Raw genomic sequence first — 19,139 nt, forward strand, 5'->3', positions numbered from 1 at the left:
TACAGTGTACTTATGCATTTGAACACCTTGCGTATCTATAAAAATAATAGATTCACTTGTCCTTAATAATTCTGATGCCACATTTTCCTGCCCAGAAAACTGCCCTGACAAGTGGACGTACAATTAGTCAATCAATCGGACAATCCAACCACTTGCTCTTCACGTTTGATCTGTTAAAGGTACATCCAGCTCCTGCTGGCACCAAAACAAAACTGAGGAGCCTGAGCTGTGGGCAAGGTATGAGGGAGAAGACCAGTGCATCTTGGGAGCTCTAAAAGCTTAACTGTTTGGTGCCTGATCTTGGTCTCCACATCATACTCCAAGGTTATCCCTGTGGACTACTATGGACCCTGAAGAAGAAAGAACAAATAAACATCATGTGTATAAAAAAAAATATGTTTATTAGTACAGAAAAAGGATAGATTTGTGCAAGACATATCATAACAAACATACAGTAATTATTACTAAGTAATACCAATATAACGTTCATGAGAGAAAGCCAAGCTGAGTCCATGTGTGGGTTGGCATTGGAGTGTCTGGCAGAGGAGGATAACCCTGCCACTTAGCCACCCTCACCCACAACTGCTGTATGTTTAAGCTAATGAGACTCATGTAGCTTGTGTTACGTATGGCACTTGCATATGCAGCGGAAACCTGACTTCTTGAAGACACGGCAATGAATTGGACACTACAATGCGTCAAGTGGCTGTGTCTCGGAAAGATGAGACCCAATCACCCCAATGAGTGTCACTCATGTTTAGTATAAGGGTACAATATGTATTCTTTACTTCCTCTGCAAAAAAGCAGAAAATTAGCGTTTCTTGCAATACTTTGTAAATTCCAAAGAGATAAGTGGCTGAAGCGTGTAACAGTCCAACCTTTCTTCACCATTCTTACTGTCCTGTACAATCTCCTTTAGTCGCTTGTTGTTAGCGGCCACTTATGTCCCACTGAGCACGTACATTACACAGTATGGCCAGCTACAGGCTACCAGTCACAATTCCCCCGTGCATATGACAGCGACTCTCCACAAACAGTTGGTACCGGCCAGTTTAGTTCTAGTATTCTCACTCCTGTCCGCTCTGTGCCCGTCGTTCCTCCAACGCCCGACACACCCACATGGACACAACCTCTGTGTTACCATCATCAAACTGAACAATGAAAGGATGACCCTGTTACAGAAAGATAAGAGCATTAAATCTAAATCAATACATTTCATGCCCCCCCCCCCCCCAAGATTGTGGATATTAAAATATATACAGTTTATACACACACATTTCTGAAATGACTTTCTTTTATAATCAATTATATAAATAAATATAATAATTTACGTAGAGGATTACACATAACACAATATTCCTCATATGCCTGTCACCAATAAATTCACAGTAGATGCAGCAATTTTGTGAAGCTGACAGTATATTAGAGTATGCACCTTGCACAGGCCGTCTGTGTGTGCCCATTACAGATCTAAATAAGGAAGTGTATATATATATATATATATATATATATGTTATGCAAATTTTTGCTACACGTTTTTATATGGCTTGTAATGTAATATATAAAATAAACGGGTGGTCTTCAGTATGCCGACTGACGGGATCCCGGCGCACAGTATACCGGCACCGGGATCCCGACAGCCGGCATACTGACACTTATTCTCCCTCGTGGGGGTCGACGACCCCCCTGGAGGGAGAATAAAATAGCGTGGCGCGCGTAGCGCGCCACCGTGCCCGTAGCGTGGTGAGCGCAGCGAGCCCGCAAAGGGCTCATTTGCGCTCGCCACACTGTCGGTAAGCCGACAGTCGGGCTCCCGGCGCCGGTATGCTGGTCGCCGGGAGCCCGACCGCCGGCATACCGTAGTGAACCCAAATAAACGTATTGAAAGATATATATATATATACTGTATATATATAACTTTCAATACGCTTATTTGATAAATTACATTACAAGCCATATAAAAACGTGTAGCAAAAAAAGGGGAGGGGACAAAAGGACAACAGCAGTGGCAGATTTTAACTATGCACTGCAGGACTGCGGCACACCTCCAGTAAAATCCGCCACTGCATTGAGCCAGGTAAAGTCTGAGACTGCACTGGCTACACTGTGACTGGCAGTGACGTCCTATTTTATACGGAAGAGAATTAAGCCGCGAAGGAGGTTCCGATCTCTTCCAATATTGGGCAATTGCCGCCCTAATGGCTATAAGAATGTGGCCAGTAACATATCTGATATGAGAACGGTCAGAAGGGGGGGGGGGGGAATTATTTAAGAGGGCTATTTTTGGAAGATAGGGCAGAGATTCTGCAGTAACTCGAAATATTAAATAAAAATTCTAAAGCCACAATGGTTTTATTTTTGGGCACAACTAAAATATATGTATCCAGGATCCTACCATTCCGCAATTTCTCCAGCAAAGCTTAGAGGAAGCAGCCCAGATTTGATGTAGTTGTTCAGGAGTAAGATAGGTTCTATGGATAACCCTAAATAACATTTCAGAGTGATTGATACATTTCCGAACAACACATCCCAGTCTTCGCTAGACAATGAAATATGAAGATCCTCCTCCCATTTGAACTGAATGACTAATTTGTTCTCCTCTAAGGAGGACAAAATTGTGCTGTACTGTGAGGATATTCCACCTCTAGGACACATAGTAGAACATTTTGACATTATATAAGGAGTGGGTGAAGGTAAAGGGTGTTATTTAACAGTATTAGATGAAATCCAGTGATGGATACGTAAATAATAATAGCGCAGGGATGGAGAACTGTTCCTCAAGTTGGAGGAATGATTTAAAACAGGTCTCATTTTAAAAATCCTGCATCGACAGGATACCTAGAGTATATTACTGATCTCAGGGGTAATTCAGAGTTGATCGCAGCAGCAAATTTGTTAGCAGATGGGCAAAACCATGTGCACTGCAGGGGGGGGGGGGGGCAGATAACACATGTGCAGAGAGAGTTAAATTTGGGGATTATACCAAAGCTCCCAAACGGGCGGGAGAGTGCGGATGACTCTGCAGCACCGAATGAGCAAACTCTAGGTCCTCCTCAGCCAGGGTATCAAACTTGTAGACTCTTGCAAAAATGTTTGAACCCGACCAAGTAACAGCTCGGCAAATTTGTAAAGCCGAGACCCCTCGGGCAGCCGCCCAAGAAGAGCCCACTTTCCTCGTGGAATGGGCTTTTACAGATTTAGGGTGCGGCAGTCCAGCCGCAGAATGTGCAAGTTGAATCGTGCTACAGATCCAGCGAGCAATAGTCTGCTTAGAAGCAGGAGCACCCAGCTTGTTGGGTGCATACAGGATAAATAGCGAGTCAGTTTTCCTGACTCCAGCCGTCCTGGAAACATATACTTTTCAGGGCCCTGACTACGTCCAGTAACTTGGAATCCTCCAAGTCCCAAGTAGCCGCAGGCACCACAATAGGTTGGTTCACATGAAAAACTGATACCACCTTAGGAAGGAATTGGGAACGAGTCCTCAATTCCGCCTTATCCATATAAAAAATCAGATAAGGGCTTTTGCATGACAAAGCCGCCAATTCTGATACATGCCTGGCCGACGCCAAGGCCCACAGCATGACCACTTTCCACGTGAGGTATTGTAGCTCCACGGATTTAAGTGGCTCAATCCCAATGCGACTTCAGGAAATCCAACACCACGTTGAGATCCCACGGTGCCACTGGAGGCACAAACGGGGGCTGACTATGCAGCACTCCCTTAACAAAAGTCTGAACTTCAGGCAGTGAAGCCAGTTCTATTTTGGAAGAAAATCGATAGAGCCGAAATCTGGACCTTAATGGAACCCAATTTTAGGCCCATAGTCACCTCTGACTGTAGGAAGTGCAGAAATCGACCTAGCTGAAATTCCTCCTTTGGGGCCTTCCTGGCCTCACAGCACGCAACATATTTTCGCCATATGCGGTGATAATGGTTTGCGTTCACTTCTTTCCTAGCTTTAATTAGCGTAGGGATAACTTCCTCCGGAATGCCCTTTTCCTTCAGGATCCGGCGTTCAACCGCCATGCCGTCAAACGCAGCCGCGGTACGTCTTGGAACAGACAAGCCCCCTGCTGCAGCAGGTCCTGTCTGAGCGGCAGAGGCCATGGGTCCTCTGAGATCATTTCTTGGAGTTCTGGGTACCAAGCTCTTCTTGGCCAATCCGGAACAATGAGTATAGTTCTTACTCCTCTCCTTCTTATTATTCACATTACCCTGGGTAAGAGAGGCAGAGAAGGGAACACATACACCGACTGGTACACCCACGGTGTTACCAGAGCGTCCACAGCTATCGCCTGAGGGTCCCTTGACCTGGCGCAATATCTTTGTAGCTTTTTGTTGAGGCGGGACGCCATCATGTCCACCTGTGGCCTTTCCCAACGGTGTACAATCATTTGGAAGACTTCTGGATGAAGTCCCCACTCTCCCGGGTGGAGGTCGTGTCTGCTGAGAAAATCTGCTTCAGAGTTGTCCACTCCGGGAATGAACACTGCTGACAGTGCTAACACATGATTTTCCGCCCATCGGAGAATCCTTGTGGCTTCTGCCATCGCCATCCTGCTTCTTGTGCCGCCCTGTCGGTTTACATGAGCGACCGCCGTGATGTTGTCTGACTGGATCAGCACCGGCCGGTGTTGAAGCAGGGGTCTAGCCTGACTTAGGACATTGTAAATGGCCCTTAGTTCCAGAATATTTATGTGTAGGGAAGTCTCCTGACTTTTCCATAGTCCTTGGACGTTTCTTCCCTGTGTGACTGCCCCCCAGCCTCGAAGGCTGGCATCCGTGGTCACCAGGACCCAGTCCTGTATGCCGAATCTGCGGCCCCCTAGAAGATGAGCACTTTGCAGCCACCACAACAGCGACACCCTGGCCCTTGGAGACAGGGTTATCCGCCGATGCATCTGAAGATGCGACCCGGACCACTTGTCCAACAGATCCCACTGGAAGATCCTTGCATGGGACCTGGCGAATGGAATTTCTTCGTAAGAAGCTACCATCTTTCCTAGGGCTCGCGTGCATTGATGCACCGACACCTGTATTTGTATTAGGAGGTCTCTGTCTAGAGACGACAACTCCTTGGACTTCTCCTCCGGGAGAAACCCTTTTTATCCTGTTCTGTGTCCAGAACCATACCCAGGAACAGTAGACGCGTCGTAGGAACCAGCTGCGACTTTGGAATATTCAGAATCCAGCCGTGCTGCTGTAGCACTTCCCGAGATAGTGCTACTCCGACAAACAACTGCTCCCTGGACCTCGCCTTTATAAGGAGATCGTCCAAGTACGGGATAATTATTTCGGCCATTACCTTGGTAAATACCCTCGGTGCCGGGGACAGACCAACGGCAACGTCTGGAATTGGTAATGACAATCCTGTACCACAATTTTGAGGTACTCCTGGTGAAGAGGGTAAATAGGGACATGCAGGTAAGCATCCTTGATGTCCAGTGATACCATGAAATTCTCCAGGCTTGCAATAATCGCCCTGAGCGATTCCATTTTGAACTTGAACCTTCGTATATAAGTGTTCAAGGATTTCAATTTTAGAATGGGTCTCACCGAACCGTCTGGTTTCGGTACCACAACATTTTGGAATAGTAACCCCGGCCTTGTTGAAGGAGGGGTACCTTGATTTCACCTGCTGGAAGTACAGCTTGTGAATTGCCGCCAGTACTACCTCCCTTTCTCCGAGGGCAGCAGGCAAGGCTGATGTGAGGTAACGGCGAGGGGGAGTCGCCTCGAACTCCAGCCTGTATCCCTGTGATACTACTTGCAGAACCTAGGGATCCACCTGTGGGCAAGCCCACTGGTCCCTGAAGTTCCCGAGACGCGCCCCCACCGCACCTGTCTCCACCTCTGGAGCCCCAGCGTCATGCGGTGGACTCAAAGGAAGCGGGGGAAGATTTTTGATCCTGGGAACTGGCTGTCTGGTGCAGCTTTTTCCTTCTTCCCTTGTCTCTGTGCAGAAAGGAAGCGCCTTTGACCCGCTTGCTTCTCTGAAGCCGAAAGGACTGTACCTGAAAATACGGTGCTTTCTTAGGCTGTGAGGAAACCTGAGGTAAAAAAAATTTCTTCCCAGCTGTTGCTGTGGATACGAGGTCCCAGAGACAATCCCCAAACAATTCCTCACCCTTATAAGGCAGAATCTCCATGTGCCTTTTAAAGGCAGCATCACCTGTCCACTGCCGGGTCTCTAATACCCTCCTGGCAGAATGGACATTGCATTAATTCTGGATGCCAGCCGGCAAATATCCCTCTGTGCATCCTTCATATATAAGACGACGTCTTTAATATGCTCTATGTTAGCAAAATATTATCCCTGTCTAGGGTATTAATATCTGACAGGGTATCAGACCACGCTGCAGCAGCACTATTTATGCTGAGGCAAATGCAGGTCTCAGTATAGTACCTGAGTGTGTATATACAGACTTCAGGATAGCCTCCTGCTTTTTATCAGCAGGCTCCTTCAAAGTGGCCGTATCCCCAGACGGCAGTGCCACCTTTTTGACAAACGTGTGAGCGCCTTATCCACCCTAGCGGATATCTCCCAACGTGACCTATCCTCTGGCGGGAAAGGGTACGCCAGCAGTAACTTTTTAGAAATTACCATTTTCTTATCGGTGGAACCCACGCTCTTTACACACTTCTGGTACTTGGGTTCATGTCAGAAATGTGTAACACATTTTTCATTGCCGAGACCATGCAACGGATGTTCCTAGTGGATTGTGTATATGTCTCAACCTCGTCGACACTGGAGTCAGACTCCGTGCCGACATCTGTGTCTGCCATCTGAGGTAACGGGCGTTTTTTGAGCCCCTGATGGTCTTTGAGACGCCTGGGCAGGCGCGGGCTGAGAAGCCGGCTGTCCCACAGCTGTTACGTCAACCAGCCTTTTATGTAAGGAGTTGACATTGTCGGTTAATACCTTCCACCTATCCATCCACTCTGGTGTCGGCCCCACAGGGGGCGACATCCCATTCATCAGCCTCTGCTCCGCCTCCACGTAACCTTCCTCATCCAACATGTCGACACAGCCGTACCGACACACCACACACACACACACAGGGAATGCTCTGACTGAGGACAGGACCCCACAAAGTCCTTTGGGGAGACAGAGAGAGAGTATGCCAGAACACACCAGAGCGCTATATAATGCAGGGATTAACACTATAACTGAGTGATTTTTCCCCCAATAGCTGCTTGTATACACATATTGCGCCTAAATTTAGTGCCCCCCCTCTCTTTTTAACCCTTTGAGCCTGAAAACTACAGGGGAGAGCCTGGGGAGCTGTCTTCCAGCTGCACTGTGAAGAAAAAATGGCGCCAGTGTGCTGAGGGAGATAGCCCCGCCCCTTTTTCGGTGGACTTTTCTCCCGCTATTTTCATGGATTATGGTAATTTATCACATATATAGCCCTGGGATTATATATTGTGATGATTTGCCAGCCAAGGTGTATTATATTGCCCTCAGGGCGCCCCCCCCCAGCGCCCTGCACCCATCAGTGACCGGAGTGTGAGGTGTGCATGAGGAGCAATGGCGCACAGCTGCAGTGCTGTGCGCTACCTTGTTGAAGACAGAAGTCTTCTGCCGCCGATTTTCCGGAACACTTCTTGCTTCTGGCTCTGTAAGAGGGCCGGCGGCGCGGCTCCGGGACCGAACATCGAGGTCGGGTCCTGTGGTCGATCCCTCTGGAGCTAATGGTGTCCAGTAGCCTAAGAAGCCCAAGCTACCACCAGTTAGGTAGGTTCGCTTCTTCTCCCCTTAGCCCTCGCTGCAGTGAGTCTGTTGCCAGCAGATCTCACTGTAAAATAAAAAACCTAAAATATACTTTCTTTCTAGGAGCTCAGGAGAGCCCCTAGTGTGCATCCAGCTCAGCCGGGCACAAGATTCTAACTGAGGTCTGGAGGAGGGTCATAGTGGGAGGAGCCAGTGCACACCAGGTAGTCCTAAAGCTTTCTTTAGTTGTGCCCAGTCTCCTGCGGAGCCGCTATTCCCCATGGTCCTTACGGAGTCCCAGAATCCACTTAGGACGTCAGAGAAATTCAAGACGTGGATGGTAGTTACAGTCTATTGTGTCTTGTAATGTGTATGCCCAGAAATGTAAGGCTAGTAGTCTGCCAAGAGAACGGATACTGGGATAGTAACAAGAGTAATGATGGGTGATCAGTATCATAAGCCAATGCCTGTTTTAGTTGTGTTTAGCGTATAATATGAGACCGCTGAATACTTTGAAAATATTGGGATGTACCGGCAGGGAAGACTCAGGGTTCATGACAAAAGCATATTGTCTGCAAATAGGCAGTCCTTATGGTATAAAGGGCCAATATGTATGCCAGTAAGTGAAGGGGAGGCTCTAATCTTTTTTCGACTTGGGCAAAGATTAATGGGGAGAGGGGGCACCCTTGGGGAGTACCGTTAAATACTCTATGTGAACACTTCTGGATAGTAACCAGTTACTAAATATACAGGAGGAAGGATGAAAATGCAGTGAAGGAATCACACTGAGGAACTGGTCAGAGAAGCCAAACCTAGTAAGGACATGTATAGCCAATGCAGTCTGTCAATGGCCTTCTCTGCATCCAAAGAGATTAAGAACTTGGGAACAGGGTAATTGGTATGGGCCTCTAAAGATTAAATACATCTGGTATTATAGGGGGCTTGTCTGCCCAAAATAAATCTACTATAATAATTCTTTATTAAAATAATGAATTCCTCCTGACATAGAATTTGTCTATACCACACTAATAATTTATTGTTTCAATATATTACACTATATTAATGCAGCAATCCTCCGTCATACCAGCCTCACTTACCACTAAGTATCTCCGCACAAAAAAGTTAATTAAAATGTATTAATTACATTATATGTTACCCTCATTATACCATCATCCCAGCCTGTGTTTTACTCTGGCATGAGGGATCATTGTAGTTTTATTTATCATTTTCCCAAACGTATACTGTTGGATCAAATTAGCCAAGTGCATGTTTCGTAAATAATTTACAGTAATGACAGTATTTAGCTGTTTATTATAGTATATCAGCAAAGGCCTAAAGATTTATTTCAGAGCCCTGCGTCTTTTGTCTGATGCATCATTCACACACTTCCCTGATGTACCAACACCTCAGCAGAGATCTTGTGTATGCTAGACCCCCCGACTCAGATGCTCATATTATTGATGTATTCTACAAGAGGCAGACACTCAATCTATGGAATATTCCGGAGACTCTGGCCACACAAAAGCCAACCCATATGGCCCCACCTGAGACTTGCCAAGAAAGCTTACCAACAATGTGTACAAAATATTGACCACTAGGTGGCAGGCCACTTTTGCTGTGTATAGCGATTACTTTATCTCAGAGGAAAAGGACAGCTGTTACACACTAGGCAAATATGCAGAGAGAGCTTTGAGCTAAATAAAATAAGCCTCTATGATCCAAATATAATTAAGATACACACGGGGTGCACACTGCATTTATTTTTCACTTTATACAGAATCATGTTACTTGCAATAGGGTGTAAGTAATTTAGTCGTTATTTACCCCTAAGTGACCTAGTCATGTCAGGAGGCCTCAGAGCCCGAGTGCAGCTTTGGCAAGGATCAGCAGCCGCCTCTCATCTCTGGCAAGTTATACAGTTCCCGGGTCAGCAAGTGGCATTTGTAGAACTCTCAGTGAAATGCTGGGCGCATTAATCATCCTGCCGTCCGCTCAGCCAGGCCCACCTGACTGCTACAATCAGACATTGCACTGCCCCTGGGACTCCCTGCATATTCTTAATTGTTTCTAGGCCTTGATGGTCTTTTAATCCAAGATTAATTTATGCAATTTTAAATAACTCTTCTTGTGATTAATAAGCTTGAAAATTAAAAGGAGTTGGAAGCAATTATAATAAGCGGTTGGTCATAACCTCATTAAGAGTAGGAGGAGTGGTTACTTAAAATACAGTGTAGATTTGGAGTATTCTGCAGACTGAGACAATACTTTGACCGAAAGGTCAGAAAATCCTTTGGTGACATGATGACAGGGTCATGTGATGCTCTCCAGCTCGCGCACAGAAGGGGAGCGACCATCAGCAATTTTATTGCACTCTGAAAACTGGAAAACAACTTAAAGTAATTCATTACAGAAAAGCAGCGTTGTCATTGGTCACATGATACTGTTCTATTCTGCTGCGGCTCTTGTACAGTATGTTAGATAAAGATGTACACAGTTGCGATGGCTGCTTACTGTAACAATTTAAAGCTAGAAAGCGTTCAAAATTGCACCAAAAGGCTGCAAGCTGCCAGGCGGCAGAGACTACGTGATGCATATTAAAGCGCAACGGAATTTGCTGCACTATATAAGAAACTGTTAATAAATAATAATATTATGCCTCAGCATACAGGTTGCCCCCTCACTTTCTTTTATTAGATGTGGAGAAGGTGTTTGACCAGGTAGTCGGCCCTTCAAGATGAGAGTGAAGACAGTGCAAAGACCCAAGCCCCCCACACTTTAATAGCTCTGCACAGGGTGACTAGAGAATGGGTTTCAAGTTTCCAATAATGTATAATACCATTGCTATGTTATCCATTTAAATGAAAATCAGAAAGGCCAGAAGGTTGTTTGTGGCCCGATCTTGTAGTCTGTTTTGTACCAAAATTACCCCAAGTCTGAAAATAAACCAAATGAAATAAATGGACATAAGTGTAGATGCGGTCAGAAGATGACAGCTACTGTATAGGCTGGCATGTGTGGTCACCTTTCCACCGACCTAACAGGTCCAGGGAAAGGTCTGTCTTCTCTGTTCTCCTTAACACCCTAGTGTCATCCAGTGTGGCTGCACTGTACTCTGATTACATTACTCAGGTGGCTGACATTAGTACTAATCATACAGAGGGCGAATCTACAGGTTTACAAGTTTCTGACTAATGAAAATGCTACAAGAGAGCCTTTGCTAGGATTTCCACTGGAAACACTTTATAAGCTGAAAAATATGTTTTCTAGTGCAAATCCTAGATGTTGGTGAAATTGTGGCCACAAGGGAACCCTGTATAATATTACAAGGTCCTGACTCTTAATTGTTCCATAACCTGCAGGATGTCATGCTGGTAGCACTGATCTAGTAGAACCCATTTAGAGAATACTCTTCTGCCCTCCTCCCATAGCTTAAAAAACTATATTTGGCATGTTGTAACCATGAAAAAACGTAATCTCCCCATTGGGATCAACCACCTCTAACTAACCATGTATTAGTCAGATGGATGGACACACACCCAGCCATACATTCTGTCATTGCAGCTTCCCCCTAATTGACCTCAGGGCAATCTTCTGGAAACCCCTTCCCTAATTGCCCTCCCTTTTGCCATGTATGTTTTCTGACTTCCCTATGGCAAAACTAAAACTAGTACATTTTGTTGTTTTGTTTGTAGCCATATTCTTGTTCTTAAGTTCTTTAACAAATTTAAATTAAAGAACAGAGCCATTTTATTGGAGCAAGGAAATCAGCTTTCCTTTTGAGAGACATTTTGGCCTATACAGCTGAGATTACAAGAAATATGGAAATAAAAGTGGTGCTTAATTTTTTCAAAATGTGCAGTTTAGCAAGAGGATAAATACCCACATGCTAATTAGCAGCAGTGAATACAGAACAGATGATGTGACACGAATGGATGTGAACCAATCACACTGACTGTTTGTCCTGTATGCCACAATGCCTTAGACTCTTAGATTGCTTAGAGCAATCGTGCCAATTGTGTTGAATTTAATGTAAGTCAGGAAATAGGAGAAAAATGTTGTTGTAGAATGGCCTCAATTAATAAAACTTTTCCAATGGTGGTATGGGGGTTACCCCAGTAGATTGCATTGACTTCTACATATAAGATATGTTCATCTATGTTTTAAAGTAGCTAGAGACTTAACTGCTGTATAGTAACAAGTCACCAGATTTGTGGCCAGACAAACAGATCTAGGCATTTGGCAATCAGGCTTAATGGCGTAACTGTAAAGGTGGGTACACACTAGGCGATGTGCTCTATGAGCGACGTCCCCTAGTGTCTCCACGGTTGGCAGCAGTGCTGAGCGATATGACAACCATATCGCTCAGTGAAGTCACGCCGCGGCCGGGCTGTGCATGCAGCTCTTGGTTGACAGTCCAAATTGAGCTGCATGCACAGCCGACAGCGAGGGTCGTTAATGACCCATGCATCGCTTGTTGTCGCCAGCATACACACTTGCCGAGAAAGTTTAAAAAAGTTGCTCAGTTAAGGGTGAAAATGAGTGACATAAGTGTGTATGCACCTTAAGACGTGCAACATACCATTAGTATGTATTTGGTGCCATCAGCAGACTGGATTCCTCATTCTACCTTATTATACTGGATCCAGTAGAAGGATTGTCATTCTATGGACCACAAAATGACTATCCTGGTGGCATAAAAAGGTACAGTGGTAAATCAATGTATTAAAAAATTGTTCAACTTACTAGTTAGCAGCTGGTGTGACCGGTTTAAGATTCAAACTGTTAAAACTGACCTCCTTACTTAAATGACAAAAACAACAAAACAAAACTTCCTGCAACCTCATGGTGATTGTGCCACCCCAGCCTTACCATTAACTCTTCTGGTGCAGGTCTCTCCTTTGGTAGTTTTCTCATACTGTGAAACAGAAAACAAGTTTATGAATAGATATAGTGATATATTTAGATAAACAGGATGAATCACAGATTACACTCAATACTTCAGTTCACCAGGTATATCGTGTTATATCTTCATCAGTGTACAAGGATCATGTACGGAGTTGAGTGATGTTGCCAAACCCTTCCTACATTCACACTATTGTCCTAATAACGATTTAAGTGAACAAAGGGAGTGGACACCACTAGAGAAGCTGCTAAACATGCGGGAACAATTACTCTGGGTCAGGAGGTTCAGAGTTAGACTTCTTGAAAGCAACTTAAACCACTTGGTTTGCTTGTTGCCTTAGACCTTGCAATAAAAATTATAATGTGGTTTCCAATATTTGATCAGTGTAACTAGATGTTTGGTCCACTAAAATCCACTATTGCTTCTGCAATGTTATTGCTAACCTACCTGAGCTTTAATCTAAGCACTTACCTATGACTGTAAAGCAGAACAAACAACCTTGGCTATTGCTTTGCGGACTTGTCAACTTAATTTGACGTTCTATGCAGCTTTTATGGATGTAGACTAAGACATTCCATAAAAGAAAATATTAATTATATGACAATACCTTTTCCCCTTAAAAAGGAAATGGAGATAAAAGTGGGGCAAATAATGGTCTTGATTTGGAATTAGGAGCAAATAAAATAACAAACAAATAAGGAGCAATTTGAAACAAACCTTGTTGCAGTGCAAGGGGTGCAAATACATGTATTTATTGCATGCATTGAAAATACAGCCTTCTTTTGCATGTAGCCCACAAATATTAGGCAGCTTTGTTTCAAATTTAGGATTAAGCCAGGACAAAACACTTCCCAATGGTAACTCTCTGTACATATTTTACATCTGCCCCACATGCAGGGCAGCATGGGTTTTGTATTTGTTCCTAACTCAGAATTCTGCCCAATGTATGCAATGTTTCTCGTTAACATAAAACACATTTTATGCAAGGTAACATAGGTGGTCATTCCGAGTTGTTCGCTCTGTAATTTTCTTCGCATCGCAGCGATTTTCCGCTAATTGCGCATGCGCAATGTTCGCACTGCGACTGCGCCAAGCAAATTTGCTAAGAAGTTTGGTATTTTACTCACGGCATTACGAGGTTTTTTCTTCGTTCTGGTGATCGTAATGTGATTGACAGGAAGTGGGTGTTTCTGGGCGGAAACTGGCCGTTTTATGGGAGTGTGCGAAAAAACGCTACCGTTTCTTGGAAAAACGCGGGAGTGGCTGGAGAAACGGAGGAGTGTCTGGGCGAACACTGGGTGTGTTTGTGACGTCAAACCAGGAACAAAACTGACTGAACTGATCGCAGTGGCAGAGTAAGTCCCGAGCTACTCAGAAACTGCAAAGAAATTTCTATTCGCAATTTTGAGAACCTTTCGTTCGCAATTTTGCTAAGCTAAGATTCACTCCCAGTAGGCGGCGGCTTAGCGTGTGCAATGCTGCTAAAAGCAGCTTGCGAGCGAACAACTCGGAATGAGGGCCACAGTGAAATGAAAAAACTTGATGAGGTTATATTGTTTAGCAGGGTGTCACACTTGTTAGAAATACAGGTTTGCTGTTGAATAGAAGCAGCTGTAGGGAAAGGTTATGTTGGGCAGAAGTTATAGCATGCAGCACTGAGTAACCAGTAGCTTTATGAGCAGACGGGACTAGGTAAGTATCTGGCTAATTACAAAGTATGTTGTCGCAAGGCAGGAAGATTCATGTCTAGCAGTACGGTAAAACAGTGGAGTGTTTATTTGCATCAGCTTAGCAGCCACTGCACAACAGGTATCAAGTCTGGTATTACCGCAGGTAATAAACACCACACAAGATGAAGCAGACACAGTACCAGCTCACAGACAGCAAGCACAATATATGTGGACCATCCAGTCCCTGGCATCCTAATGTTAACCACCACCCTGGCCTATTGCCTGGCCAGCTTGTCCGGCGTCAGGAGCCATGTGCTCTGTTTGCAGCATAGCATTATTCCAGCTCACAGGTGGGCTAATTGCTTGGTTGTGAATCTCAGCACACTGCAAAACCTGGACTGAACCTGACAACCAGCCTTGCCCAGGTAGTCAAAAGGTGAGTATTGCCTCTGACCTGTGGCAATGTGGTCTCCCTGTCCAAATGTATTTGGTTGTAGGGGTAGATGGTACTCTGCTAGAAGCTAGTCTACAAACAGACATGTCCTCATACCTATCCTGTTTGTGCCACATGGAGCAGGAAACCTGACGTGATTCCCACACTATGCACATTTTGGTACAGTTTAAGCATAATGATTCATGGTGCTAGTCAGTCGTATCGGAACTGTCCTTTGCTTTTCCCTAGATTTAGCCTCAAATTTCACTTGTAATGTACTAACGATTAGAGTTTTTGCGCAGCTAAATTGCAAAGTCCATGGTGTGCTAAATTCGACTATGTGGCGCGATTTAAGGATAGGTGTATGTGGACACATCTGTACTGCACACGGGGGGATGCCAGGAGTTATTTATTACACCAGAGGAAGTTATAACAGTATGGGAAAAATAAAGGACGTGGCAAGACCAGAGATATCAAGGATAACAAAGAAAAAATTGGGAACTACTACTTTCCATCCTCTGGGAAGTGCAAAGAAACCCGTAATACAGTATCTTGTGGTCTAGTGCTGTTTAATAGGGCAGTATTCCCCAGGGAGAAGCTATTGGGAAATGTCAGATTGAGGCTTCACAGAGACTGCTTGTCTTGGCCTGTCAGTAGCAGCTATTACTATCACATGAAATATCCACACCACACAATGATATAAGCTGACCACATAGCAGACGCAGACGAGTTACGAGAGAATAAAAGACACAGAGAGGAAAATAATGCTGTAATACACTGGAGTTAAGACTGTCCCTCTGCAACAAGCTTACCATTGAGTAATGAAATGTACAAAAGACTCTGAGAATTCACCCACAGGAAGAACTGGAGAGTCCTAAAACATAAAAAGTACAATGGAGTCATTTAAGGTGTACAATCACTATGCAGAAACTGTCTTTCCTCTGTTCCTACTGCTCTGTGTACATATACAATGTTTATAAATGTGGCCCAAGCTTTCCAGTGTCTGAGAATATATTGTGATACATACTTATGTGCAACTCATGTGATCTACGCAGTGTCCGGGTTCCTCCCCATTAAAGAGGCTGTACAGATGTTTAACCACTTCCTTTGACCCTCAGTTTATCATGTAACAACAGAGTAAAGTAAAGTGCCATAGGGGCGATATCTTGGTATCATGTTTAATCTTAAGTATTACAATCATTTCCTGTGTGCGTATTTTTATTGCACCAAGGTGTCTACATTGACTCAGGAACTTGACCCAATATGTGAGAATTATTAGTTTGCTTTACAGCTATGGTCGACTTTCACCTTAGAACAGCATAACCAATACTGTAATTAATCTAACATTAAATATGCAGTTTCAGGTTTCTTGCAAGATTAGGTTTGCCAGTGTGTAACAGCCGGTGCATAGTAGAATGTGAGGAAAAATGGTGGACAAAGGTCAGCAATCGCTGCGACCTGTAAAGGTGTCTAGCTAACGTTAGATATCCTGAAAAAAAGACTTATTTATACCCTTTTTACACCGGAATTAATATCCTGGGTAGCATGCAGGGTTGAACACAGGTTCAACCCATCTCGCGGTACAGTGTAAACGTAAGCCGGGACGGTGCGACCTGGGGGCCGTTCACTGCATAGAGAGGAGGCGGTGCTTGGAGATCATCTGATCTCCAAGTACCGCCTCTGCACGCACTGGCAGTGATGTCTCAAACGCGGCATATTGCAGAGTTGGGCCGCACCCAGCATTTTAGTATAAAAGCGGTATTAGTGAAAACATCAGATGCTTGGGGTTTAAGCCAGAGGTTCCCAAACTTGGTCCTCAAGGAGCACTAATGGTCCAGGTTTTAAGCAAATCCATGCTTGGCCACAGGTGACTTAGGCCCTCATCCCGATTTGTTCGCTCGCTAGCAGCTTTTAGCAGCATTGCAAATGCTAGGCCGCCGCCCTCTGGGAGTGTATCTTACCTTAGCAGAATAGCGAACGAAAGATTAGCAGAACTGCTACTAAATAATTCTTTGCAATTTCTGAGTAGCTCCAGACCTACTCCTAGACTGTGATCACTTCAGTCCGTTTAGTTCCGGGTTTGACGTCACAAACACGCCCTGCGTTCGGCCAGCCACTCCCCCATTTCTCCAGCCACTCCTGTGTTTTACCTGGCACGCCTGCGTTTTTTAGCACACTCCCTGAAAACGGCCAGTTTCCACCCAGAAATACCCACTTCCTGTCAATCACACTACGATCACTCGAGCGATGAAAAAACGTAGCTCGAGCTTGTGTAAATCTACAAAGTTTTGTGTGAAAGTACTTAGCGCATGCGCGCTGCGTACTATGCACATTTTTCCCGTTTTTTCACTTGACCGCTGCAGTGCGAAAATCAGCAGCGAGCGAACAACTCGGAATGACCACCTTAATTAGTACCGCAGCTAATATGATTTAAGTTTCTGTGCTGAACCATGGATATACTTAAAACCTGGACTGTTTGTGCTTCTTGAGGACCAGGTTTGAGAACCACTGACTTAAGCTATACTGGCAGAGAGCTAAACATGCCCAGGGCAGGATTTAGGGCTAAAAAAAAAAAACAGTGCACGTGGAAATGAGCTGCAACCCATAGCAACCACTCATTGTCCAGGTTTTTTTCCAAGCAGAGTTTAGAAAATGACAGCAAACAGCTGTTTTGCTGTTATAGGTCACAGCTCCTAATGCCTGTGCCCCAGTTTATTACACACGGATAAGTAGTGTCACAGGTAAGGAGCTGACAGTTGGTGCTGTCCAAGTCAGTGTCCGGCATTCAGGGTGGAGGCAATGTGCTGACATTCAAAGTACTGGAGGGCAGATGTATTAAGGGTCGTTATGCGGGAGAAGTGGTATCAGCACACGTAATGTGCACTCATACCGCTTCTGCCCCATGTTTTACAGCGGTGGTGTGCTGTACATAAAAGGGGCGCCCTTGTCCATATCAGCGCAGCTATCTATAAGCTAGTAGGCCGATATACGGGGGCAATGTAAGAACAGTCAGTAGCATTGCCCTATCTCCACTTCAGGGACCGCGCTGTCCCTGGCTGTGGAGGCATTCGGACTCTGACCTGCACAGGAGATCTCGTGTGAGTAGTGAGATCTCGCGAATTCCCAGTGAGCCTGTCAGGCAGTGAGACACAGCGCATCAGCACTAAACTCTGCGGGGATCGCCGGAGGGGAGAGTTTTCACTCCCTCACTCCGGTGGACAAGATGTTAATTCATCTTGTTGGTGTTTCTTCCTGCTTAACCTCGGTAATGAGGCGAAGTGGGAAGTGCTATAGCGGCACAGCATTATGTCACACATACAAGGGAGATGTATTATTGCAGCACATATCGTGCCACTATAGCACTTCCTGCTTCGCAAGATGTATGATCACCCTGTCCGCCAGGGCGAGGGAGTGTAAACTCCCCGCTTCGGCGATCCCTGCAGAGCACGCAGTATCTCACTGTATCTCACTGCCTGGCCGGATTACTTTGCTTGCGTGAGATCTTGGTACTCATGCAGCCCGGAGTCTAAATACCAACACCGCCAGGGACAGCGCTGTCGAAATCGATAGCTGCAGGTGTCAGAGTGTCAGCAATGCTGACCATTTATACATTGCCCACGTATATTGGCCTGTTATCATTTAGATAGTAGCGCAGATATGGACAGGGGCGCTCCTGTCATGTACAGCACACCACCGTGGGAATACAAGGGCGAGAAGCAGTATCAGTGCACATACTGTGCTGATACCACTTCTCCCCCATAACGACCCTTAACACATCTGTCCAACAGTCTTTTTAGCAACCCCCAGACTCTGGCACCCAAGGGAAACACCTAGGCTCATCCAGTAGTTGTGTTGGACCTGATGGGGGAGACTCAGCGGGAATATCAGCACAGAACAAGGAGCTGATTACAACATAAAATAAAAAACAATTTGGGGACTGGAGAAGGGCATTGAAATGTTTATTTATTAGCAGTTTCTTAAATAACACAGCATATTCCATTGCGCTTACAGTGATAACACAAAACTGGGTAATAACAGACAGTCATAGAGGTAGGAAGGCCCTGCTCGCAAGCTTACAATCTATTGGGAACTTTCAAACAGTGTGCGCACATACATATTGTGTGACGTTGCTATCACAATGACATGAAGATAAGGAAATGTATGTAAACTGTGGGTAAAGGATACATCACTCTGAGCTGCAACATTCATTGCGACACATGACACAAAACATGAAAGTACGCCAGTTGCGATTGTCAGCCACTGAAAAGATATTAGAAATTGTACAGCTGTTGTGTGCAGACCACCCCACACACACGGATGACCCATCACTCCCAGCCCCGTGTGCACACATATATACGGACTGTTGCTGTTTTTGTAAAACACCACAATTTCAAGCATATGCCAATCACTGGGGT

General features: G+C 45.1%; 1 protein-coding gene across 2 annotated transcripts in view; it reads right to left on the minus strand.

Moving 5' to 3' along the window:
* Positions 1-380: 380 nt before the first annotated feature.
* MAP2K5 (mitogen-activated protein kinase kinase 5) overlaps positions 381-19,139 on the minus strand; it is a 270,085-nt gene continuing 251,326 nt past the window's right edge. The window contains exons 20-22 of one of the 2 annotated variants that reach the window (XM_063925546.1): positions 15,537-15,598; positions 12,588-12,633; positions 381-1,172 (exon numbers count right to left, since the gene is read on the minus strand). In XM_063925546.1, the coding sequence (XP_063781616.1) occupies positions 1,068-1,172; positions 12,588-12,633; positions 15,537-15,598 (213 nt within the window). In that variant the 3' untranslated portion in view covers positions 381-1,067. Of the gene's footprint in view, positions 1,173-12,587; positions 12,634-15,536; positions 15,599-18,689; positions 18,985-19,139 lie in introns of those variants that run through there. The other variant, XM_063925547.1, reaches the window with a different exon arrangement.

Source organism: Pseudophryne corroboree, chromosome 6, assembly GCF_028390025.1.
Source record: "Pseudophryne corroboree isolate aPseCor3 chromosome 6, aPseCor3.hap2, whole genome shotgun sequence".
NCBI lineage: Eukaryota > Metazoa > Chordata > Amphibia > Anura > Myobatrachidae > Pseudophryne > Pseudophryne corroboree.